We start from the raw sequence: 25,726 nt of genomic DNA, 5'->3' as shown, positions 1-25,726 counted from the left end.
AAGTGCCTTCTTTGACATAGTATCTGAGTTCAATTTGTGAGATATAATGGAGAGAGACACATAGAACACATAAACAATATACATTTTATTCATACCCACATCAATCGTAGTTCAGGATCAATATGGCCTGGACAACAGCAGAAATTCAAAACGAAATAGAAGAAGTTGAAATAGGAGTAAACAACTAGGCAGACCATAATCCAATTACATTAAAATGGAAAAGCCAGAAACAAAATAAAAGATGGACAATGAACCAAAACTTGTGCAAAGATAAAAAATATATACAGATGTTAGAGAGGGAATTGAAAATATTTTTTTCAAATAAACAAAAAGGAGAATACTTCGACACAAAATTTGTGGGATACCATAAAAGCCTATATAAGGGGACTGACTATTGCATATAATTCCAAGAAAAATAAAGAAAAGAGAGACCAACTAGAAAGCTTGTGGGAAGAATTAAAAAAAATAGAATATGAAGTACAAAAAGACCCACAAAACAAAAAGATAAAAGAAAAATGGAATATTGTGAAACATAAGATTAATTTGATAACAGAAAAAGAAATAGCACAGAAAATTAGGATAGCGAAACAAAACTATTTCGAGAATGCAAATAAAATAGGACAATGGTTAGCTTATAAATTAAGAAAAGAAAAAGGAGGGAGAATAATACAACAACTACAAGATGAAAATGGTACAATACAATTTAGACCAGTCAATATAAATCTTAAGGATACCAGCAGCAAGGTTACAGTCATACAGTCATAAGTGGAAGGTGATGGGTGATAGGAATGGTGAGAAGATTAATAGTAATGCAGACTTAGTAACTAGTTTGACAGTGTTGAGGGAATTATTTGTTTAGCAGAGTCATGGCGTTCAGGAAAAAAATGTTCTTGTGTCTAGTTGTTCTGGTGTGCAGTGCTCTATAGCGTCGTTTTGAGGATAGGAGTTGAAACAGTTTATGTCCAGGATGTGAGGAGTCTGTAAATATTTTCACAGCTCTCTTTTTGACTTATGCAGTATACAGGTCCTCAATGGAAGGTAAGGTTGGTAGTAATTGTTTTTTCTGCAGTTCTAATTATCTTCTGAAGTCTGTGTCTGTCTTGTAGGGTTGCAGAACCAAACCAGACAGTTATAGAGGTGCAGATGACAGATTCAATAATTTCTCTGTAGAACTGTATCAGCAGCACTGTGGGCAGTTTGAGCTGTCTGAGTTGGCGCAGAAAGAACATTCTTCGTTGTGCTTTTTTTTTTTTTCCGGGCAAAATTTTTTATTTTCCATAATAATTCCCACAATTTGACCAGTGTACAATACAATCACTTATCCAACAATCGATCCTATACTCAAATTATTCTCAATCAGGCCTGCTCGATCTCCACTCCCTCCCTTAATCCTTTCTACCCTTCTCATCCTTCTTCTACTTTCCCCACCATCCTTCTCCTCGCTTTCCTACTTCCCCTCCTCTTTCCCACTTCTCACTACCATCCTTTCTAACCCTCTATCTTCCCCTCCTTCTTCTCCTCCTATCCTTTCTTCTCCCTCCCTTCTTTCCTACCTACCTACCTGCCTACCTACTTTCTTCCTTCTTTACTCCTCTTTCCTTACCCTTTCCCTTCGGGAGTGGTTACCGAGCAGTCCCGACTTTACACCATTCCAACTTGTTTAATTCTACCATTATTCCTGTACAATGGCAATCAATCAATTTATAATCTTCCCCTCCCCCCCCATTTCCCCCCTCCCCCCCAAGACTTCCCAGAACAGAATACAGGGTATAGTAACTAACAAACATAATCTAAAATATAACATAAAACATATTCCATTTCACACCATCACACTATCAATTCCCTTCTTTCTTAAACTGTAATACATAGAAATTCCTAACTTCACTCAAAAACTAATTGATATTTTTTAATCTGATACTTATTTTGAATATAATCGATCCACTTTCTCCATTCCAAAATATATTTTTCTTGTGTACAGTCTTTCAAGTAGGTAGAAATTTTTGCCATTTCTGCTAAATTTGATACTTTACTAATCCATTCTCCAATTGTAGGTAAATCTTCTTTCTTCCAATATTGTGCAATCAATAGTCTTGCAGCAGTTATTAAATTCAAAATCAGTTTTGTCTCTATAACAGTGCAATCTGGAATTATTCCTAATAAAAAGAACTGTGGAACAAACTTGATCTTCTTTTTCAAAATGTTTTGCATAATCCACCATATTTTAATCCAAAAAGCTTTAACTTTTTTGCAAGTCCACCATATATGACAATAGGTAGCATCCTCACAATCACATCTCCAACATTTTGCTTTCACATTTGGATACATACATGACAGTTTTTAGGATCTAAATGCCATCTATAAAACATTTTATAAAAATTTTCTCTTAAATTTTGTGCTTGCGTAAATTTAATATTCCTCACCCAAATTTTTTCCCATGTTTCTAACATTATAGGTTGTTGAAAATTTTGTGCCCATTTTACCATACAATCTTTAACCAACTCCATTTCTGAATCAATTTCAACCAATACATTATATAATCTCTTTATATGCTGTTGACCTTGATCTTTTATTTGTTTTACCAAGTTATCATCACTTTGCCTTATATAAATTTTCTGATCTATTTTCCATCTAGATTGCAATTGTCCATACTGGAACCATGTATAATTTCTCCCTTCATCCCTCAATTGCTCCCTAGATTTTAACTGTAATTCCCCTTTTTCCATAGTCAAAAGCTCTTTATAAGTGATAATCTCCATTTTTTGTAATATATTTATATTCTCTATCATATGTCTGGGGATAGTCCATATTGGTATCTTTCCATCTAACTTATATTGATATTTTTTCCAAACCCTCAACAAAGCACTTCTGACCATATTATTCTTAAATGTCTTATCAATTTTCTTGTCATATAATACATATGCATGCCAACCATATAACAAACCATAACCTTCTATATTCAAAATCCTTTCCTCTGTTAAATTAATCCAATCAGAAATTAAAGCTAAAGCAACTGCATCATAGTACAATTTCAAGTTAGGCATTTTTAAACCCCCTCTTTCCCTAATGTCTTGCGTTATTTTTAACTTTATTCTCGGTTTTTTACCCTTCCATACAAAATTACTAATCCCTTTTTGCCATTCTTGTAAATTTGCATCTTTCTTCAATATTCGAATCATTTGAAACAAAAATACAAATCTAGGCAAAACATTCATTTTTATAGCTGCCACTCTTCCCAACAATGATAATTGTAACTTCTTCCAATTCTCCATTTCTTTAATTACTTTTCCCCACAATACCTCATAATTATTTTTATATAACTTTACATTCGATGCTGTAATATATACTCCTAGGTATTTAACCTTTTTAACTACTTCATATCCAGTTATTCTTTCTAGTTCTCTCTGATGTGTATTCATATTTTTAATTATCATTTTTGTCTTCTGTTGATTCACTTTAAACCCAGATACCTTACTATACTAATCAATTGTCTCCTTTAGATATACAGCTGAATGTATTGGTTGAGATAAAGAAACAACCAGATGATCTGCAAACACTCTTAATTTATAATCTTGATTTTTAATTCTAATTCCTTTTATTCGATCTAAACCACGTATATTACTCAATAATATTTCCAAAGTTAGAATGAATAATAACGGTGACAAGGGACATCCTTGTCTAGTCCCTTTCCAATCTTGAAGGATTCTGTTAATCCACCATTTACTATTATTTGAGCTGTTTGCTTTTGATATATAGCCTTAACTGCTTGAATAAAATAATCCCAAAATTGCATTTTTTCTATTACTTTAAACAAAAACTGCCAATCCAATTTATCAAAAGCTTTTTCCGCATCCAAAAAAAGAGTGCTGCTGAGACCTGGCTGTTTCTTTCCAAATATTCAAGTAAATTTACAATTTGTCTCATATTATATCTCATCTATCTCCCCTTAATAAATCCTGTTTGATCATTATGAATTAATTGAGTCATCAGTGGCATCAATCTATTCGCTAATATCTTAGCAAATATCTTATAATCAGTATTTAAAAGCGATATTGGCCTATAATTCTCTGGTTTAACACCACCTTGATCTTCTTTAGGTATTAATGAAATAAAAGCTGTCCTCCATGAGAGAGGAGCTTCTCCTCCCCTTTGTATTCTGTTAAATAACTCCTTAAGTGGTACAATCATCTCATTTTGTAAATTTTTATAATAAGTAGTTGTCAAACCATCTGTACCTGGTGCTTTATTCGCTTTAAGCTGCTTAATTGCAAACACTATTTCCTCTGAAGAAATTAATTGATTCAACTCTTCCCTTTGATCTACTGTAATTTCTAAGATATCATGGTCCTGTAAATATCTATCTATATCTTTATCATTAATCACATCTCTAGAATATAACTTAGTATAATATTCTAAAAAAGCTTTTTTAATCAAGTTTTGCTGATATACTTCCTTACCTCTATATTCTATTTTATCAATTATACGTCGTTTCTGTTTCTTTCTTAATAAATATGCTAACCACCTTCCAGGTTTATTAGAATTATTAAACAAATTATGTTTTGCATATTGTAAATTAGTTACCACCTGATCTGCCATTAACATATTAAATTGACCTCTTAATATATTTATTGACTCTTTTATTTTACTATCTCCTGGATTACATACCAATAACTGCTCCTTCCTTTTAATTTCCTCTTCTAATTCTTTTCGCCTTTTGTGCAATCTATTTCTATATTTATTATTCATATCTAATTAAATTCCCCTCATATAAGCCTTGCTGGTGTCCCAAACTATCTCTATAGGTGTCCCCTTATCCATATTCAAATAAAAAAAATTCCTTCATTAGAATTTTACATTCATTTACATTTTGTTCGTATTTAAACAAGTTCTCATTCATCCTCCACGACTTCCTGGCCTCTTTTTCCCTATCTAGCTCAATCCAAACCAGGCTATGATCAGACAAAGTTCTAGAACAAATTTTTGTCTTCTTCACTCTGAAAAACAAATCATTAGTAATTAAAATAAAATCGATCCTAGAAAAAGATTGATGTCTATCAGAAAAAAATGTAAAATCTCTCTCTTTTTCATTGCGTTCTCGCCATACATCTCTCAATTCTAAATCTTCCATCAAATCAAAGAACGCCTTTGGCAGTTTTACACGATTGGAAATATTTCTAAGACTTTTTTTATCTTTCTGGATATCCATCACTCCATTCCAATCACCCATTAATATATGAGTTTTATAATCCCAAAATGTTATTGTTTTATGTAAAAACTTATAAAATTTTTCTTGTTGTTGATTTGGTGCATAAACTCCTATTAAAAGTATTTTTCTCCCCTCCAATAAAAGTTCAATAGCAATATATCTTCCTTGATTATCCGCCTCAATTAATGTTGCAGATAAATTACTCTTTATATAAACAACTAGTCCATTCTTCTTTTCTGTAGCAGATGCAACAAAATGTATTCCCAATTTTGAATTTATCAAATATTTCTGGTCTAATGTTCTAATATGTGTTTCTTGTAAACATACAATGTCATTTTTAAATTGCTTCAAATAATGAAATATCTTTCTTCTCTTTTGTGGTGAGTTTAATCCATTAACATTCCAAGATAAAAGTCTAATTGCCATTATCAGCGATCGGAAACTTTTGAAGCACCAGCCGCAAATCATATCTTTCTTTGGGCCTTGCTCCTCCCACTGTTTCCGTCTTGGTAGTAGCGGATTGAGCCTGTTGAGCCTTTTCTTCTTGTTCCTTGCGTTTGACAGCCGCTCTTGTCATCCTTGGGTCTTTTGGAATCTCTGATCCCATCTTAGACACACCCAACACTTGTAAAAGGTCTTCTTTCATTACTATCACTTCTTTTTCTTTAATTTCGCCTTCCTTTCTCCTACCATCCGGAGATGGTGGACTTCCAGCTTTAAGCACATAAGCATAAAACTCTCGTGCTTTACTGACTGTATTAAGGTGATGTGCTTTCCCTTCATAGTAAACTATTATACCAGTTGGGATGTCCCATCTGTACTCAATCTGACGTTTTTTAAGTTCGTTCACCAAAAAAGCAAATTTTTTCCTACTTCTCAACATTTTTGGGGGAATTTCCTTTAGTATTAAAATATCTTGGCCAGCCGCCAAGATATTCTTCTCCTTTAAAAGAAGCTTGTAAAATCTCATTTCTCACTGTTCTAGTAGTAAAATAAATGACAATGTCTCTCGGAAGATTTCTTTGTCTTGCTATCCAGGAATTCATACGATAAATTTTGTCAATATGAAAAGCCACATCTGTTGGCCGAACTGCCAAAATCTCCACAAAGGCCTCAGAAAAAATTTGCTTCAAATTCTCTTGTCTATTCTCTTTCAGACCATGTATTCTTAAAGCAAATTCCATAGCTCTATATTGTACCAAAACAATTTCATCATCAGCTTTATCCATTTTACTTTGAACTACCTCAATCTTATTTTCCAATTTTAAATTAACTTTCTTTATTTCTTCTACTTCCTGCTCCAGTAAAATCACATTTGATGCCAGACCCTGTACTGCTGACACCAAACCTTCCTTGACTTCTTCATTTCCAATTTGAATTTCTAACATCTGTTTTTTCATCTCTGACATTTCTTCTGTAATTAATTTAAACTTATCTTCTATCTGAGAGGTTTGCAAATTCATAGCATCATTAAGAGATTCTTTCATAAAATCTTTCAAATTATCCTGAAGTGATTCCAAATTTAGTGATTTTGTATCTGCTGTATGTGCTGGAGAAACTCCCAGTGTTGATGTTCCTGGGGTTTTTGTTACAGTTGTCTTTAATTGTTTTGCTGCCATCTCTTAAAATTTCTCTTTAACTTAATGTTACGTATAAATCTTCTAAGTCTTTTAAAGAAACAGCCTCAATGTCTCTTCCCCCTTCTCATTACAATGTTTTAAAAAATCTCCAGCTGGTCTTCAGCAATAAACAGCAAACAATGAGAATTGTAACACTTTCGTTTTCAACTGCTTAGCTCATTAAAGAACAGCCGCCATTTTCGCTTTAAAGTCAACTCCAAAACTTAAAAAAAAAATAACAGGGAATTGATTTAATTACTTGCTTTTATAGTTAGAGCTCTCCTGTTTCTGTTCAGTCCAGTATTTTCTTCTTTAAGTTAAAATTGGTCCCGGCAGTTGGTCGTGGCAATTAGGTCTGCCGAAGCAGGAAAAAAGCCTCAGATCTGGAGCGCTTTGAAGTTCTGAGGGAGCTTAACCCTTCGAACCCCCTGGTGTCTTCCAGGAGTTCTAGGGAAGCTCTACCTCTGCTTCTTTCGCTCACCTCCTCTTCTTCACCCGAAGAGGGGGAATTTCGAACCGCTGGGCAGCTGATTGTCGCTGTCTTAGTGGTCCAACATGATCCAGAGGCTGGTGATCAAACAGATCACCTCCATTGCCAATGGAGCCAACCCGGAAGTCCTTTGTTGTGCTTTTTTGATGACATTTTTTATGTTAGCTGTCCATTTTAGATCTTACAATATGGTAAAACCTAGAAATTTGAAGGTCTCTACTGTTGATACTGTCTTGTCTAGTATTGTAAGAGGTGGAAGTATGGGAGGGTTTCTCCTAAAATCTACCACCATTTCTACAGCTTTGAATGTGTTCAGTTCCAGATTGTTCTGGTCACAACACGAGGCTAGTTGTTCAGCCTCCCATTTGTATGCTGATTCATCATTGTCTTGAATGAGACTGATCACTGTTGTTCAGTGATCTTCAGTACTTTAACAGATGGATCATTTGAGATGCAGTCATTGGTATATAGAGAGAAGTGGAGAGAGCACACAGCCTTATGGGGCCCTTGTGCTAATTGTACAGGTTTCTAATGTGATTCTGGTTAGCTTCACCTGCTGCTTCCTGTCTGTTAGGAAACTTACAATCCATTTATAAGTGTGTTCAGATTCCACTAGCTGGTTTAGCTTAGTTAGAAGAATGTCTGGAATGATGATGTTGAATGCTGAACTAAAGTCTACAAAGAGAACCCTTGCATAGGTCTTTGGAGATTCAAGATGCTGTAGGATGTAGTGCAGAGTCATATTAACAGCATCATTTGTTGATCTATTTGTTTGGTATGCAAATTTCAGGGGGGGGTCTAACAGCAGATCCTTGATGGTTTTCAAGTGAGACAGCACTAGCCTTTCAAAGGTTTTCATAACTATAGATATTAGAGCAACTGGTCTGTAGTCATTCAGTTCCTTGATGGTGGGCTTCTTCAGCACTGGAATGATAGTTGAAGCAAGAAGGAACATAGCAAATCTCAAGTGATTTATTGAAGATATGGGTGAAGATGGGGGCCAATTGGTCAGCACCGACTTTTAAGCAAGAAGGAGTTATCTTTTCTGGGCCTGGAGCTTTTCCTAGGTTTTGTCTGTGAAATAGGTCTTGCATTTCCTTTTTTTTTTATCACTAGGGGTTGTGAACCCAATGAGATGGGGTCAGTTGTAGGAGGTTTGGCTGTTTGGTGTGTCTGAGATGGGGTCAGTTGTAGAAGGCTTGGTTGTTGTTAGTGTGTCTGAGATGGGGGTTATGGAGATAGGTGGCTGTAGTTTCCTTTCAAACCTGCAGTAAAACACATTCAGGTCATCTGCCAATAGTTGATTTCCTTCAGCCTGGGAAGGAGGTTTGCCATAACTGGTGATATTTTTAAGAGTTTTCCACATGTTTGCTGGTTCATTTGTTGAGAACTGATTCTTTAGCTTTTCAGAGTAGCTTCTTTTTGCTGCTCTGATCTCCCTTGTTAATACATTTCTGGCCTGATTGTACAGCATTTTATCACCTATTCTATAGGCTTCCTCTTTGGAATGTTTAAGTTCCAAAGAGGTTAAGTTTAGCTGGGAACCAAGGTTTGTTGTTATTGTGTATTCGCAAGTTCCTGATAGGAACATAGACACATAGGTCTTCACAGAAGCTGACATATGATGTTACAATATTTTTGAGTTCATCTACGTCTAAAGAGGTACTTTTGAAAACATCCAATCAGTGCAGTCAAAGCAGGCCTGTAGCTTTAACTTTGCCTCCTCAGTCCAGGTCTTCACTGATTTAATTATTCGTTTTGTGGTTTTAAGGCTTTGCCTGTAAGCAGGTAAAAGGTGAATCATGCAATGATCAGAGTGTCCCACAGCTGCTCATGGTAAGGACCGATAAGCATCTTCTAATTTTGTGTAGCAATGATCTAAAGTATTCTTGCCTCTAGTGGGACAATTGACATGCTGAAAGTATTTTGGTAGCTCTTTCCTTAAGTTTGCTTTGTTTTGATCTCCCATAATAATGGCCAGCAAATCACTGAATTTGGACTGCTTTGTGGCCATTTTCAGGCTGCTTTCCAGGCTGTTTTTTGGGCCATTTTGGGAGAGTTTTGGGAACCATTTTAATCATTTTGGGGCCTGTTTTTTGGTCATTTTTTTGGCCATTTTTCAGGCCATTTTGTTCAGTAGTAAATAAATAGAGAGGGAAATTGTACCTTGTTGAGGCCTTTGACTCAATTTTCCTCTCTATTTATTTACAACTACTGAACATCCACAACAGCCCAAAAAACAGCTTGGAAAACTGGCCAAAAACCGGGAAAAATGCCCTGAAAACAGCTAAAAGACAGGATGCACTTTTCCTAGTATTCATGGGAGGTTAAGCTGAACTGTTACTGGGTTAATTACTTTCACTATTGGGAAAGATCCTAAAAATTTTGGTCCCAGCTTTTTACTGGGCAACTTCAATATTATGTATTTGGTTGATAGGTAAACCCGATCTCCCACACGGAAGTGGGGGGAGGTGGAGAGATTGGTGCTTATCCACTTGTTTTTTATACACCTTAGCAACTTCTGTCAGTGCTTTTTTGGTGTTTTCCCACCCCTTCTTTAGTGAGTCCATCCACTCGGTCAGGGTCATGGAGGAAGGTGATTCCCTGGGCAGCTCAGGCATGGAGACAAAATCCATGGCACTGATGACCTGAAAGAGGGTCAAGCTGGTGCTGCTATGTATGGAGTTGTTGTAAGTAACTTCTGGGAATGGTAGCAGGTCCCCCCAGTTCTCTTGCTGGTAATCCACATAACATCTTATATATTGCTCCACCGTTGCGTTTGCTCATTTTGCAGCCCCGTTTATACTAGGATGGAAAGCCGAGCTAAGTCCCTGAGTGGACCCGACCAATTTCAGAAACTCCCTCCAGATATTAATGGTGAATAGGATGCCTCGGTCTGAGATTACCCGGCAGGGTACTCCATGCAGTTGGTAAATTTGTTTGATAAACATCTTTGCCAGTTTCTTTGCTGAGGGTAATCCTGAACAGACAGTGAAATGGGCTTGTTTGGAAAACAAGTCAACATCAAAATCACTGTATTTCCTCCACTCTCTGGGAGCTTGACTATAAAGTCCATTGTGATTTCCTCCCATGGTCGGTTGGGGTTGGCTACTTATTGGAGGAGCCCAGGAGATCTCCCAGGTCTCATTTTCATGGCTGCACAAGTGGCACAGCTCATAATCTTCCACGTCAGCCTTCATCTTTGGCCACTGACTGACTTCTGGCCAGGTGCAGCATTTTCAACACCCCAAAATGGCCTGCCAGTTGTGAGTCATGGCTGTGCTGTAAGACTTCCAGCATCAAGATGGCAGGGACATATAGTTCGGACTCTTTCCAAGCCAGTCTATCCCTCATCGTCAAGACATCTATTATCTATGATCCATTGGTCAGCTGGGAGTGCTGCTTTCGGTGCAGCTGTGAGTTTGTCCCATGCGGGATTGGGTTGGCATCTGGCTTAGCCCTTAGTGGTGACTTGTTCTGCTTGTTGTGACAAGGGGATGATGGCATGGACTGCCATCAAACTGCGGTTTTCTCAATAATACATCAGCTAGCAAGTTCTTCCCCACTGGAATGTATTTTAGTTCAAAGTTAAACCACCTGAAGTATTGTGCCCAGTTTGGCAGAGTGTTTGGGAGAGAGTTTTCTGGGGGGTTTTAGGGCTTTGAGATTTTTGTGATCAATCCAAATCTTGAAAGGCACTCTACCTGCTTCAAGAAAATGTCTTCAGGAGAGGAGGGCCCAGCAGACTGCGTAGGCTTCTTTCTCCCAAATTGCCCACATCCTCTCAGTGTCGGTGAGCTTCTTGGACACATATGCATAGGGCAGAAGCTGGCTCTCTGGGTCTTTCTGTAAGAGCACAGCTGCCATTGCCATGTCACTAGAGTCCACCTGGATGATGAATTGTTTCTCTTGGTTAGGGTGTTGAAGGATCAATTCCTCGGCAAAGAGCTGTTTTAATTTTTTTAAGGCCCTTTGGCAATCCATTGACCAGGCAAGCAGTTGCGTCAATCTTGGTTTCATGGGAGGAGGCTCTGTTTTTAATAGCTCCACTAAGGGCAACTTCTGCAAAAGCTGGGATGAATTTGCTGTAGAAGTTCGCAAAACTCAGAAAGCTCTGGAGTTGTTTTCAGGTGCATGGGGGCTGCCAGTCTAGCACCACTTTCACTTTCCCTGGGTCCATCTCCACTCCTCCGCTTGACACTCAGTAGCCTAGATAATCTAGGGAGGTTTTTTTAATTTTTTAAAAATAATATTTTTTTAATTTTTTAACAAAAACAATAACAACAACAAGATATAACAAACACTAACATAAAACATATACTCCTTCTTTACATCAGCTTCATTTCGGTATTCCTCTATTATTTACATTTTTCTCTTCTCATTTCCTTTAATTATACTTATCTTTTTTGTCCCACTATCCCTTATTTCTGTATATATTCCATCATACCTATCATTATAACAATTCATTTTCTTTCATGCACTACCCTTTTTTTATGTGTATATATGACCCTTTCCCCATTTTTGTCATTTACCATTTCTAATTTCTATCCAATTATACAATTTACTCCATTTTATATAATATTTCATATCTTCCTTTTCTTTTATCTCCTTTGTTAATTTATCCATCTCAGCACAGTCCAGGATTTTCCTTATCACTTCCTCCTCCGATGGTATATTCTCATTTTTCCAGTTCTGTGCATAAGATACTCTTGCAGCTGTTTATTATGTGTAAGATTAGATACCTTATTTCTTTACTATATTTCCTATTGTGTATTCCCAGCAAAAAGGTCTCTGGTTTCCAGTCTATGTGTTGGTCAGTTATTTCTTCCAGCCATTTTCTGATTTTGGCCCACACTTTTTTTGCAGATGGACATGTCCACCAAAGATGTAATACAGGAGGTTTTATGGAATTCACATTTTGACAGCTTCGAGTAAAGCTTTGGGGCTAGGAGTTTTTTCAGCATTTACATCACTAGTTTAATGTGCTCCCCTGGAGTCTCACTGGATATGAGAATGTCATTTAGATAAACTAGGGCCCCTTTGTATAAGTGCTTGGGTAGCACCTCATTTATTAGTTGCATAAAGACTCCAGGGGGCCCTTGCAGGCCAAATGGAATGACTTTGAATTGGAAGCTGCCAAGCGGGCAATTGAAAGCAGTCTTTCATTCCTTTCCTTTCCTAATCTTCCCTAAGCTAATAGGTTTATTTCAGGTCCAGTTTGATGAACACCTTGCCTTTGGCTAAGTGACTTAGCACAGGAGTCCCCAACCTTTTGGTCCTCAGGGACCACCAAGTTCATAATTTTAAATCCCGTGGACCACTAATACAAATCCATTGCACCACTTGCTGAAGCACCTGGACTCCCAGTGAAGGGATGGGGTCCTTCAGGCACTGTCCCTCCTCTCTCTCTCTTTCTCCCTCCTCCCCTCTCTCTCCCACTTTTTCTCTCTCATTCTCTCTTTCTCTCCCCCCACTTATTCTCTGTCTCTCTCTCATTCTCTCTTTCTCCCCCACTTTCTCTCTCATTCATTAGAGTCTAGAGCTGAGGGAGACCACTGTACCTCAGATTGCCGGGTGTGAATTCCTCTTTGTGAGGTGGGATCATAGATGTCAGATGGGCTTGTTTGTCACATACCTGGCTCCTTGCGGCGTGACAGCAGCCCTGCCCGAGCTCCTGGAGGTGCTTGCTGGAGTGGCAGTGGAGACCCCCAGACTTATAGTCATGGGGGACTTTAACTTGCCATCGACCGGCATGTCATCGACAGTTGCTCGGGAGTTCATGGATTCCATGACGGCCTTGGACCTGACTCAAGTAGTTGATGGTCCCACTCACAGTGGGGGAGGCACACTGGATTTGATTTCATCTCTGGTCAGTGGTTGAAGGATCTGGACTTGGGGGATTTAGTCACTGAACCTTTGTCATGGTCAGATCACTTTATCCTTCGCCTGGACTTTCTGACCGCCACTCAACACCGCAGGGAGACGGAACCAATACGTTGGTTCCGTCCCAGGCGCCTGCTGGACCCGGAGAGGTTCCAGACGGAGCTTGGGCCGTTTCCTGAGGATCTGGCTCACGGCACGGCCGAGGAACTTGTCGCGGCCTGGGAACGGGCCGCGGCAGGGGCCTTAGACCGTGTCGTGCCTTTGCGGCCTCTGACCCGGCGTAGGTCTCAACCAGCTCCCTGGTTCTCCGGGGGGCTGAGGGAGATGAAACACCGGAGAAGATGCCTAGAGAGTTCCTGGAGGTCCAGTCGTTCGGAGGCTGATCGGACACTAGTTAGGTCCTATACTAGGACCTACCTAGTGGCACTGAGGGAAGCGAGACGTTGCTACGTTTCCTCCCTCATTGCATTGGCAGATAACCGCCCGGCTGCCCTGTTTCGGGTGACCCGCTCTCTCCTTCAACAGGGGGAGCGGGATGACCCATTGCAGGGACGTGCCGAGGAGTTTAGTGGTTATCTATATGATAAAATCGTTCAGCTTCGAGATGGTCTGGACCAAAATTGGGTAGATCCAGGTGGGATGTCAGAGAGCTGTCTTGTTGAGACTGTTTGGGATGAGTTTGATCCTGTGGCTCCCGAGGACATGGACAGGTTGCTGGGTAGGTTGAACGCCACCATATGTTTACTGGACCCGTGTCCCTCCTGGTTGGTGCTGGCCACGCAGGAGGGGACACGAGGCTGGCTCCAGGGGATTACGAATGCTTCTTTGTTGGAGGGGGTCTTTCCGGCTGCCTTGAAAGAGGCGGTGGTGAGGCCTCTCCTCAAGAAGCCTTCCCTGGACCCAGCTGTTTTAGGTAATTATCGTCTGGTCTCCAACCTTCGCTTCGCAGCGAAGGTTGTAGAGAGCGTGGTGGCACGTCAACTACCCCAGTACCTGGAGGAAACCGTCTATCTAGACACGTTCCAGTCTGGCTTTCGGCCCGGATACAGCACTGAGACGGCTTTGGTATAGGGGTTATTTCTCTGCCTTGGTCCTATTAGACCTCTCAGCGGCTTTCGATACCATCGACCATGGTATCCTGCTGCACCGGTTGGAGGGATTGGGGGTGGGAGGCACCGTTTATCGGTGGTTCTCCTCCTATCTCTCCGATCGGTCGCAGACGGTGTTGACGGGGGGGCAGAGATCGGCTCCGAGACGCCTCACTTATGGGGTGCCTCAGGGGTCGATTCTCTCGCCCCTCTTGTTCAACATCTATATGAAGCCGCTGGGTGAGATCATCAGTGGTTTCAGTGTGAGGTACCAGCTGTACGCTGACGATACTCAGCTGTACTTTTCCACACCAGACCACCCCAACGAAGCTATCGAAGTGCTGTCCCAGTGCCTGGAAGCCGTACAGGTCTGGATGGGGAGAAACAGGCTCAAGCTCAATCCCTCCAAGACAGAGTGGCTGTGGATGCCGGCATCCCGGTACAGTCAGCTGCAGCCGCGGCTGACTGTTGGGGGCGAGTCATTGGCCCCAATGGAGAGGGTGCGCAACTTGGGCGTTCTCCTGGATGGACGGCTGTCTTTTGAAGACCATTTGACGGCTTTCTCCAGGAGAGCTTTTTACCAGGTTCGCCTGGTCCGCCAGTTGCGCCCCTTTATAGACCGGGATGCCCTATGCACAGTCACTCACGCTCTCGTGACATCTCGTCTGGATTACTGCAATGCTCTCTACATGGGGCTCCCCTTGAGGAGCACCCGGAGTCTCCAGGTAGTTCAGAATGCGGCTGCGCGGGTGATAAAGGGAGCCCCTCGTGGCTCCCACGTAACACCTCTCCTGCGCAGACTGCACTGGCTGCCTGTGGCCTTCCGGGTGCACTTCAAGGTTTTGGTAATTATCTTCAAAGCGCTCCATGGCATAGGGCCGGGCTACTTACGGGACCGTCTGCTGCCACCGATTGCCTCTCACTGACCCGTGCGCTCTCACAGAGAGGGACTCCTCAGGGTGCCGTCGGCCAGGCAGTGCCAACTGGCGACACCCAGGGGAAGGGCCTTTTCTGTGGGGGCTCCCACCCTCTGGAACGAGCTTCCCCCAGGACTTCACCAACTTCCTGACCTTCGAACCTTCCGCCGCGAGCTTAAGACACCTCTATTTATTTGCGCAGGACTCGACTAGGATTTTTTAAATTTTAAATTTGGTTTTAAATGGGATTTTATTATTTATATTTATATTTTAAATATTCGGCCTATTGAATAAGTTTTTTAAATCAATGTTTTATTCTGTATATATTTATGTTTTTATCTGGCTGTAAACCGCCCTGAGTCCCTAGGGAGATAGGACGGTATAAAAGTATGAACAAATAAATAAATAAGTAAGTAAGTAAGTAAATAAATAAATAAATAAAAATTCTGATTCTCTCTCATTCTGATTCTCTCTCACTCTCTGATTCTCTCTCTGATTCTGATTCTGATACTCTGCATGTCCCTTTCAGACCCAGGTGGCTTTGAGCAAGAGCTGCAAAGAGAGTAGCCCCCTGGGTGACATCCCTGGGGAGGCAGGCAAGCCGGGTGGCAGAGCGCCCTTTGAGTTTTCCCTCTGGCTGAGTAAGCAGCGCAGAGATACTGGGAGGAGGATGAGAAGGAGGTGGGCAGAAGCAGGAGGGAGTGGAGTGCTCTGGAGAAACAAGGTGTGCCAGGAAGGATCGCTGCCTGCTGCACCGACCACATGAAATTGAGGTGGAGGGATCAATACCTAATGCAAGACATCCCCCTTTGCTCTCCCACATTTCTTCCTAGAAGGTGGTGCTCTCTCTCTCATTTTGTCTCTCTCTTATTCTCTCTCTCTCTCTCTCATTCTCTCTCATTCTCTTTCTCTATCTCTCATTCTCTCTCATTCTGATTCTCTCATTCTCTCTCTCTCTCTCTATGATTCTCTGTCTCTTTCTCTTTTTCATTCTCTTTCTCATTCTCTCTCTTTCATTCTCTTTTTCTCTATTTCATTTATTTATTTATTTATAATCAAATTTGTATTCCGCCCTTCTCCCGAAGGACTCAGGGCGGTTAACACCAGTTTAAAAAACACAATATAATACAAGTTAAAAATACTATAAAATACCGAAATACTAAAAACTAACAATGACAATAAAACTAAAACCCCATTAAAACTACATTTTTAGGCTAGCCCTGCTTGATGGAATAAAAGAGTCTTCAGCTCGCGGCGGAAGATCCGGAGGTCGGGGAGTTGACGAAGCCCCGGAGGCAGCTCATTCCAGAGGGCAGGAGCCCACACAGAGAAGGCCCTCCCCCTGGGGGCCGCCAGTCGACATTGTTTAACTGACGGTACCTCGAGGAGGCCCTCCCTGTGGGACCGCACAGGTCGATGGGAGGCTGTTTGTGGCAGTAGGCGGTCCTGTAAATAGCCTGGTCCTAAGCCATGGAGCACTTTAAAGGTGGTAACCAACACCTTGAATTTTGCATGGCATCAGCTTTCCGCCTCAGTATATTTATCCAGCCAGTTGAGCAAAGCAGCCCTTGAATCTTGCCACTTGCTCTCCATTGAGGACGCCAGACCGGCCCCTTGTAAGCTCTCATCTCTCAAGGAGCCCTGCTGAAGTTTCCTCAAGAGATGAGAGCTTGCAGGGAGCTGATCTGGTGCCACAATAGAGAGCAAAATCTGGCTGCTCCCCAGACTAGTTGTCATTTACAGCTCCAAGTCCCAAGCGGCAGGGCTGCTTTGCGCCATCGGCTGGGCAAATATACCGAGGCGGAATGTTGATGCTGCACAGGTGCAAGTAGTGCTTTGGTCCCACAGCTTCCAGACATCGCAATCGCTGCTTTGGTCCACTTGCGCCGATTTCTCCACAGACCACCAAAATTTTCTCATGGACCACCGGTTGGTGACCACTGACTTAGCATGTCCTTCATGGGAGGGGGTAGGTGTTCTCCACGCACACAGCATTGATTCCATGAAAATCCCCGCAAAGCCTCATCCTCCCATCTTTTTTCTCTTTAAATAGTATGGGGGCTTTCACTCTGGATTTGGCAGGCTGAATAAAACACCATGCTAGGTTGATGTTGATGTATTTTCTTAACTCGGCCATTTCTTTTGGAGTCATAGAGTACATCTTTGGTTTAGGTAGCTTTGCTCCTGGCATGAATTCAATTGTGCAATCTGTTGGGCAGTGAGGGGGAAGGAAGTTCCAACCTTGCTTGCTAAAGACATCTGACAGATCTCGGTATTCCCTTGCCACCTGTGGGCTGCCAGGAGGTTTATGTGTGGTGGGTGCTGCAGTTTCCCATTTATTGGAGCTGCTGGGGTTTGCTGCCTTTTGGCAAATGTCTGACTTGATGGGTGGCAGTGGGCCGATGCCTATTTTTAGTTTTTGGTAGCCATCTTCCCACATCATGGTAAGTCCCCATTTGTCTACCAAGCAAGGCCCAATATGATTGACTCAGTCATTTTGGAAGCTATGACAAATCGGATGAGCTCTCGGTGGCACCCCATCTCCAGTGTAACAAATTCTGTGACTAATGTGGCAGGGGCTCCATCTATCAATGTCCCATTGACCTGTTCAAAATGGATGGGGTGCGGTAGGGGTCTTGTGCCTATCCTTACATGTTGGACTATTGGGAGGCTGATCAGGCATCTGGTACAGCCAGTGTTTATGACAGCTTCTATCTCACCTTGGGCTCTGGTTTCTAGCACTACAATTTGGGTTTTGATAGTGAAGGGGAGGATGGTTTCACTTACCATTGAGTCATCCTTGCCATTGCTCCCTTTGGCAGAACCCAGAGGGGTTTCTCTGGCTGGAGTTTCCTCATTCCCAGTTGGAAAGAGAGAACCTCAACAGCCTGTTTGGCAATTCTCCCTTGTCCAGTGGCTTCCTTGGGGTTCTTTTCCCCCAGGATGCTGAGTGGGTCCAGACCTGAGGGACTGAAGCAGGGGCCAGCTACTCTGTCACCCTGTGCCCATGCTAATCACATAAGTAGCACTTGATCATCCTGGATGGCATGGGTTGCAATGTGTCAATTAGTTTGACCAGAGTTCAGTGGCCTAGAGTTATTTTTTCTGGTTTCTCAGCAGTTGGCTTCTGATGAGGGTGGATTTCCAGATCCATGGCCACTGCTGTGTTGTGCCAGGCTTGTATATGCTCTGGAGCCCCCCTGATGCCGCAGGCTTGTCTGAGGTCCAGGTCAAGGGCCTCTTTGAAGTAGTAGATGAAAAAACGTTCAGGCCCATGTCTCAGCCAGCCTCCAGAATTCCCACACTAATTCTTTGGGGGCACTGGCTCGCTTGTTTCAATGCTTTGATCTGGACTCAGCTTCTTTCTGGTGGGCTGTACCTTCGAACCGGCTTCAGAGCAGTTGGGCGAGCTGATCTGCATCTTCTAGCTCTGGGGCTCCTTCATCATGTGGTTCATTTATCCATTCTGCTGCTTCTCCTTCATTCATGCCATCTGCAATTGCTGAAATCATGTCCCGATAGGTCTGATATTGGTCCCCATAATGATCAATGTGGGATGAGACCCGATTAAGGAAGTCAGCCAGCTTCCCTGGGGTCCTGTCGAACATCACTCTAAACTGTGGAGGTGGAGCAACTGGTGGGGCCAGGAGCAGCTGTGAGGCCAGGGCTGGCTGCGGAGCCGGGGCCTATGGCAGGGCCAGAACTGGCATCCATTGGTATTGAACTCACCCCTGCCAGGGTAGAAGGCCCAGCAGGAAGGATCTGGTCGGTGGGAGGCAGTCTGAGAACTGGCGGCTGAGTTGTGTGTGTGTTGGGCCTAGACAGTCCCAATGGTGGTCCTTGTAGCACCAGACTGGATTGGCCCAATGGGTCTTGCTGCTTTACCATTCCTACTGCAGCAGGAGATGTTATGCTGGTAGGCCAGGCCTGATGAGGAAGGTAATCTGCTTCATGCTGAGTGGAATGAAGCTGATGCCCTGCTGCCACTGTGGTCCCTTGGCCCAGAAAGATGAATGTGGGCTGAGTCAGAATCCAGGCAGGTGGGCCAATACTTGGAGGTTGCATGATGCTGCCCATGCTCAGCTGGTCAAACCGCACAAGTAGTCCTGCCAGTGACTGGCTCCACATGGGTGGTGGGAAGCCCCACTCTCTAGAGTCACTGAGATCAGCTGGTTCTGGTACTCTTCACTTGAGGGACTGGATCTGCTCCACTCTGCTCAACCACATCTGCTGTTCCTGCAGAATCACCCCAGTCATCAAGTCTTGGGGCACTGCAGCTCCCACAGCTTTGCCCCACAGATAGGGATCCGGTTGAGCATCTTGCCAGGGCACCAGCTCTTTGGGGTGGGTGCCCTGTTAATGTTCTGCTTTGATGGCCTCCGCTGCCTTCACCACAGATTCAGATTGGGAGTAGAGGGTCTCAAAGTGGACCATTGAACCAGTCCTGGGGGTTCACTCTGTGGTTGCCATTTTCTCCTCTATCTTCCCTGAGTTTTGATGCCACCTGGTATCGGATCGGCGCTCAGGACTCAGGACAACACCCGAGCAACACCCTGGAGATCAGAGAGCTGGGTGAAGTTTTAATGCAGATTTGGGTTAATGACAGGGTTTCAAGTAACACCCCCAATGAAAGAAGACTCCAAGGCCAGAAATTCCTCAAAGTTTCATTTTATTATGGAACATCTGGGAAAACTTGAATTTGAAAGCTTCCATGTTTTCCCTACCCAAAAGAAAGTCCAAGTCCCTTTCCCCTGCATCCACAAGTCCATCACATAGTCCAATCGATGCACCATCCCAACTGGAGATGCCTCCCAGTCACGCCACTCCAGGTGCAGGCTGGATGTCCTTGACTCTCAGAGAAAAGAATGTTATTATGGCTAGATATCCTTGCAATTCCATGCAATCCCCTCTCCCAATTTCCCTCAGCTGTAAGTGTGGCAGCCCTGAAAATCCAAAGAAAAAGATGGCCTCCAGGGCTGACAGGGATCAGCCCTTATAGGATCTGTCTATAATTTTCATGTACATTAAATTTGCTTACATAGATGTGTTTTAATGTATTAGTACATTATTAGTACACTATTATTTTGTTTTAAGAAGCCTTTGAAAACACTGGCTGTTAGTATTTCTGAAACTTAGTCAAGCACAGTTGATTTCCCTTTTTTATTATACTTTGAAAAATTAGATTTATTATTTTTAAGTTCTATTGGATATAGCAAGATACAAATTTTTGATAGCAGATGACATTTAAGACATTTTTATTCTTCACTTTGTGGATGTTGTCAGGAAAAATAATTCTCATTGGCTAAGCCAAAAAGCAGAAGAAACTAATTTAAAAGTATATTTTTGGAAGAAAGTTGTCATTGTTGTGCAAATGTCACACAAAGATGAAGACAGATTTTTGTAAGACTTTTGATACAGTAGTACATGATAAACTGCTGTTGAAATTAAACTCTTACGGCATTTTGGACCTTTGCCAAGTGGATTGCTGCTTTTCTGTCTAATAGACTGCAGAAAATCAAAATAGGGAAGTAGCTGTCTAATCCTGTATCAGTTAACAGTGGTGTTTTAGGTCCCACACTTTTCTTGCTCTATATCAATGACTTATGGGATCAACTTAAAAGCAGTTGTGTCCTGTTTGCTGATGATATAAAATTATTTAATACTTCAGATAATTCTGTTGTTTTACAAAGTTATCTTGACTATGTATCTGAATGGTCATCTATTTGGTAACTTTAAATTTTGATTAATAAATGCTCTGTCTTGTGGATAATCAGAATGCTAAGTATAAGCTAGGTGATATTGATCTAGCACAGGGCTGGGAACCTGCGGCTCTAGAGCCCTCTGCCACTTTTCCCTGCCCCACCCCTCTTATTTCTTTTTTGGACTCCAGCCCAAAGCAAAGTCCGAAATTCACATGTAAATGTGGTGTGAAGGCAGGTACAGGGCAGCTTCACTCCTGCATTTTCCTCCCCCCCTCCTCTCATAATCCCCTGGCCGGCTGTGGCTGAGTTGGGACCGTGTGCACGCACAGATAGACCCTCTGTAAGCGAGCCACTGCCTGCCCCAGGCACGCCTTTCCTGAGCTTTGGTGCTCACTTGAGCAGGGTCTCCCCATGCGTGCACATTCTCCTGGCTCAGCCACAGCTGTCCCGGATGTCCTGAGAGGAGGAGGGGGAAGAGGGTCACTGGAGAGTGCAGGAGCAAAGCTGCTCTTCATGCCACATTTGCACATAAGACAGCCTTCGCTTCTTGCCACTTCAGGCTGGAGTCTCCCTGTGCGTGGCTCAGCCACAGCCAGCCAGGGAGTTACAAGAGGAGGGGGGAAAGAGGAGGAAGGTCACCCGAAAGGAGGACACACACCCACACACACACACACAGATATAGAGAGACACATACAGAGTGTCTCACACAGAGAGTGGGTGAGAGAGACATAGCGACACACATACAGAGTGATACTGAGAGAGGGAGGGAGAGAGGGGGGAGTGGGAGAGATACAGGGGGAGAGAGAGACACAGGGGGGGAAAGAGGGGGAGAGAGACATAGACATTTTTTTTGTGGCTGGGTAGACATGGCTAGGTGGTCATGTGACTGGGTGGGAGTGAGTGACATCGAGTTGGCCACACCAACCCAGGTTTTGTGGCTCCCTGTGTGTTTTTTTCTTCTAGGAAACAGATCCAAGTGGCTCTTTGAATGTTTAAGGTTGTCCACCCTGATCTAGCAGATGACCCTCACTTTGTCAAGGACCTAGGTGTATTTATTTCTGATGATCTATGTTCCAAAGTTCATTGTAACAGTATTGCTAAAGAAAGCATTGAGTTGTAAATTTAATTTTGCAAAGTTTTTTTTCTGGAAAATCGTATTACTAGTTAGAGCTTATAAAACATATGCTAGACCAATCTTAGAGTATTATTCAACTGTTTGGAATCCCTACCATATATCTGACATCAATACAATCAAGTGGGTTCAAAAGTATTCTACGAGAAAGCTTTTGCACTCTTCTGTACACAGTAGAATTCTATATGCTACTAGACTCAAAATTCTCAATTTGGATAACTTAAAACTGTGTCACTTATGGTCAGACCTAGGTATTGCATACAAAATTATACAAAGTAATGCTTTACCTGTAAAGGACTTCTTTTGTTTTAATCGCAACAATACGCATGCAAACAACCACTTTAAATTTAATGTATATCGTTCTAAACTTAACTGTAAAAAATGTGATTTCTGTAATACAGTTGTCGAAGTCTGGAATGCTGTACCTGATCCAGTTGTCTCAGCTACAATTTTTTTTTAAAATTTGAATTTATATCCCGCCCTTCTCCAAAGACTCAGGGCGGCTTACATTGTGTTAAGCAATAGTCTTCATCCATTTGTATATTATATACAAAGTCAACTTTTATTGCCCCCAACAATCTGGGTCCTCATTTTACCTACCTTATAAAGGATGGAAGGCTGAGTCAACCTCGGGCCTGGTGGGACTTGAACTTGCAGTAATTGCAAGCAGCTGTGTTAATAGCAGCCACCAGAGGCCCCAAATTTTCATAGTTTCCATCACAAATTGACTTCCGTGGACCTTATTTATTTATTTATTTATTTATTATATTTGTATACCGCCCTTCTCCCGAAGGACTCAGGGCAGTTCACAGCCAGTAAAAAAGACAAAATACATACAATACAAATTAAAAACTATTTAAAAAACTGATTCGATAATGACCTAAAAATTTTAAATACAATTTAAAACCCCGTTTAAACCCCTAATTTAAAAACCCTAGATTAAAACTATGTTCAAACTAGTCCTGCACGTCGAAACAACAGCATCTTCAGCTCACGGCGGAAGGTCCGGAAGTCGGGGAGTTGACGAAGCCCCGGAGGCAGCTCGTTCCAGAGGGCGGGAGCCCCCACAGAGAAGGCCCTCCCCCTGGAGGCTGCCAGCTGACATTGTTTGGCTGACAGTATCCAGAGGAGGCCCTCTCTGTGAGAGCGCACTGGTCAGTGTGAGGCTACTGGTGGCAGTAGGCGGACCCGTAAATACCCCGGTTCTAAGCCATGGAGTGCTTTGAAGGTGATAACAAGCACCTTGAATTGGACCTGGAAGATCACTGGGAGCCAGTGCAGACTGCGCAGGAGAGGTGTCACACGGGAGCCACGAGGTGCTCCCTCAATCACCCGCGCAGCCGCATTCTGGACCAGTTGAAGCCTCCGGGTCCCCTTCAAGGGGAGCCCCATGTAGAGAGCGTTGCAGTAGTCCAGGCGGGATGTAACAAGGGCATGGGTGACTGTGCATAAGGAAGCCCAATCCAGAAAGGGGCGCAACTGGCTTATCAGGCGAACCTGATAAAAAGCCCCCCTGTCGACGGCCATCATATGTTCTTCTAAAGACAGCCGTGCATTACTTCATATTTAAGTGGTCAGAAGAGGGGGCATGCATAAGTGCACTAATGTGACTATTGTCCCTGTCATTGTATTTTTCTTTTATTCTTGTCCTCATTTTTGTTTGACAAATTCTAATAAATTAATAAAATAAATAAATGTTCTTCACAATTGCAGAATTGTATGAAATATGTTAGGGATATGGCTTTTAATTTTTACCTGCATATAAAATGGACATGTCCAGCTTTATAACTTATATTTATACCTTATGTTTGGACTCATAGGAACATAGGATTAAACTAATATATTAGCCATCAAAGACAATATTATTCCCCTAACTCTTGAGAAAAAGTTAACAGTGATCTCAAGCCACCAAGAAGAATCCAGTGCTTTAAGTAAACATATGAGTTCCATGCAGTGATGAAATATAAGCCAGTTTACTACCGGTTCACTGGCTGCACATGCGCATTGCATGAGCATGCACCATGCACCACGTGTAGTGCATGCCAAAAGAAGAAATGAGGTAAGTAGAACAGCGCGCATGGGGGTGATCAGCTGTGGCGCATGATACTTTTAAAATACTTTTAAAAGCATTTTTTTACAACCTCTTCAGTTGAAGAGGTTGTAAATTTAATGCTTTTAAAAGTAAAAAAAAGCTTCTGACAATCAGGCAAATCAGCTGGGATCATCAAAGCCTTTTAAAAGTATTTTTACAACCTCTTCAGCTGAAAAGGTTGTAGAAAAAATGCTTCTAAAAGTAAAAAAAGGCTGTGATGATTGCGTGGCTCAGCTGGGCATGTGGGGGGGGGGAGCAGGGATTTTTGCTACTTGTAATCTGAACCCCCGCCACCCCCGCTATTGGACCGGCTGATCCAGTCCAAACGAAGAGCATTTCACCCCTGGTTCCATGGAGTTAAAGTTGTGCAAGCCATATATAATTTTACAGGTAAGATTGCAACTAATTAAAATTGTATTTGTAGAATTTCTCTGAACCATCATTTCAGTTAGTTTTAATTCATTTATTATGCAATTCTTAGCAAACATTTCAGTCACAGTAATGTGCTTATTCTTAATAGCTTTTATCACAGAAATGGCTTATTGTCACAAAGAAATATGATGAATAATAAATATGATGAATAAATAAAACAGTGTATAACGCACAGGTGTCGTCTTGTTGGTGTCATGTTGCCATCATGTGATGTTTCACAATGTATTTTTCCCTTCATGGAGTTGAGGTGGGCATGGCCTGCACATGACGCATCCAGCCTGTGGGCTACCAGTTTGACAATCCTGGATAGCACATGAACTGAACACTTAAGTTTAGAAAGCAGTAGTTTCCATCTTCATACCCTTTGCAAACATCAAAGATATTTAAAAGAGGGCTGCAAAGTTGAGTAGCCTGGTTCAGCTCTGTCTATTTACAGCAGGTTGTCTCCTCTACTGTATGCAGCAGCTATTTGGGTTCCATAATAAAAGTAGTGTTTGAATGTGAGACATGTTTAACTGTTCTCTCCATTGTTTATCTTCAGATCTGCATAACTTCAGAAAAGGAACATGACGGGTTTATCAAAGTATGCAGTGGGAAAAAAAAGGGCTTTGTCCCAGTAGACGTCTTAGAAAACATCTGAAATTTGCCCACTCAGCAACTGCAGTACAGTAGCAAAGTTTTGCCAGGAAGACCTGTCTGCTTCATTTTGCACTGTGTCTACAAGCTGTCTTGGAGATGACTAGGGGAATCAGGAGACAACTACAAAGACCAACTGCTATCAAGCATTTAATCGCTTTGAAGCAACAAACAGTGATCAATAATGAAGTGTATTATTAGAGAAAGAACCAAATAAAGGTAGTATGAGTTTTAGGTGAGGGATGGGCTGCTTTTCTAAAAAGACAAGTAAAAAATTAAACTTGATGGTGGGTTTTGTTTTCTTTTGTTTCATTTTTTTTCCTGAGCAAAGCTGCTACCCATGTTTCTCTGAAAATAAGACCTTATACATACATACATATATATTATACTTATTATATAAGTATAAGTATATAAGTATAATTTGTGTGTATGTGTGTGAGAGAGTGTGATAATTCCATACATATTTTGTGGACAGACAGTGTATTGACTGGGCCTAATGTTTTTTAAACAACACTAACAATAATAATACAAA

General features: G+C 41.9%; 1 protein-coding gene across 1 annotated transcript in view; it reads left to right on the top strand.

Moving 5' to 3' along the window:
- STAC (SH3 and cysteine rich domain) overlaps window positions 1-25,458 on the top strand; it is a 234,130-nt gene extending 208,672 nt beyond the window's left edge. The window contains exon 11 of the mRNA XM_058184234.1: window positions 25,100-25,458. Within this exon, the coding sequence (XP_058040217.1) occupies window positions 25,100-25,198 (99 nt within the window). The 3' untranslated portion in view covers window positions 25,199-25,458. The remainder of the gene's footprint in view (window positions 1-25,099) is intronic.
- The last annotated feature ends 268 nt before the right edge of the window (window positions 25,459-25,726 follow it).

Source organism: Ahaetulla prasina, chromosome 4 (genome assembly GCF_028640845.1).
Source record: "Ahaetulla prasina isolate Xishuangbanna chromosome 4, ASM2864084v1, whole genome shotgun sequence".
In the NCBI taxonomy this organism is placed as follows: domain Eukaryota; kingdom Metazoa; phylum Chordata; class Lepidosauria; order Squamata; family Colubridae; genus Ahaetulla; species Ahaetulla prasina.
Note: the sequence above shows the minus strand (reverse complement) of the source record. Positions and strands in the feature narration are given on the sequence as shown.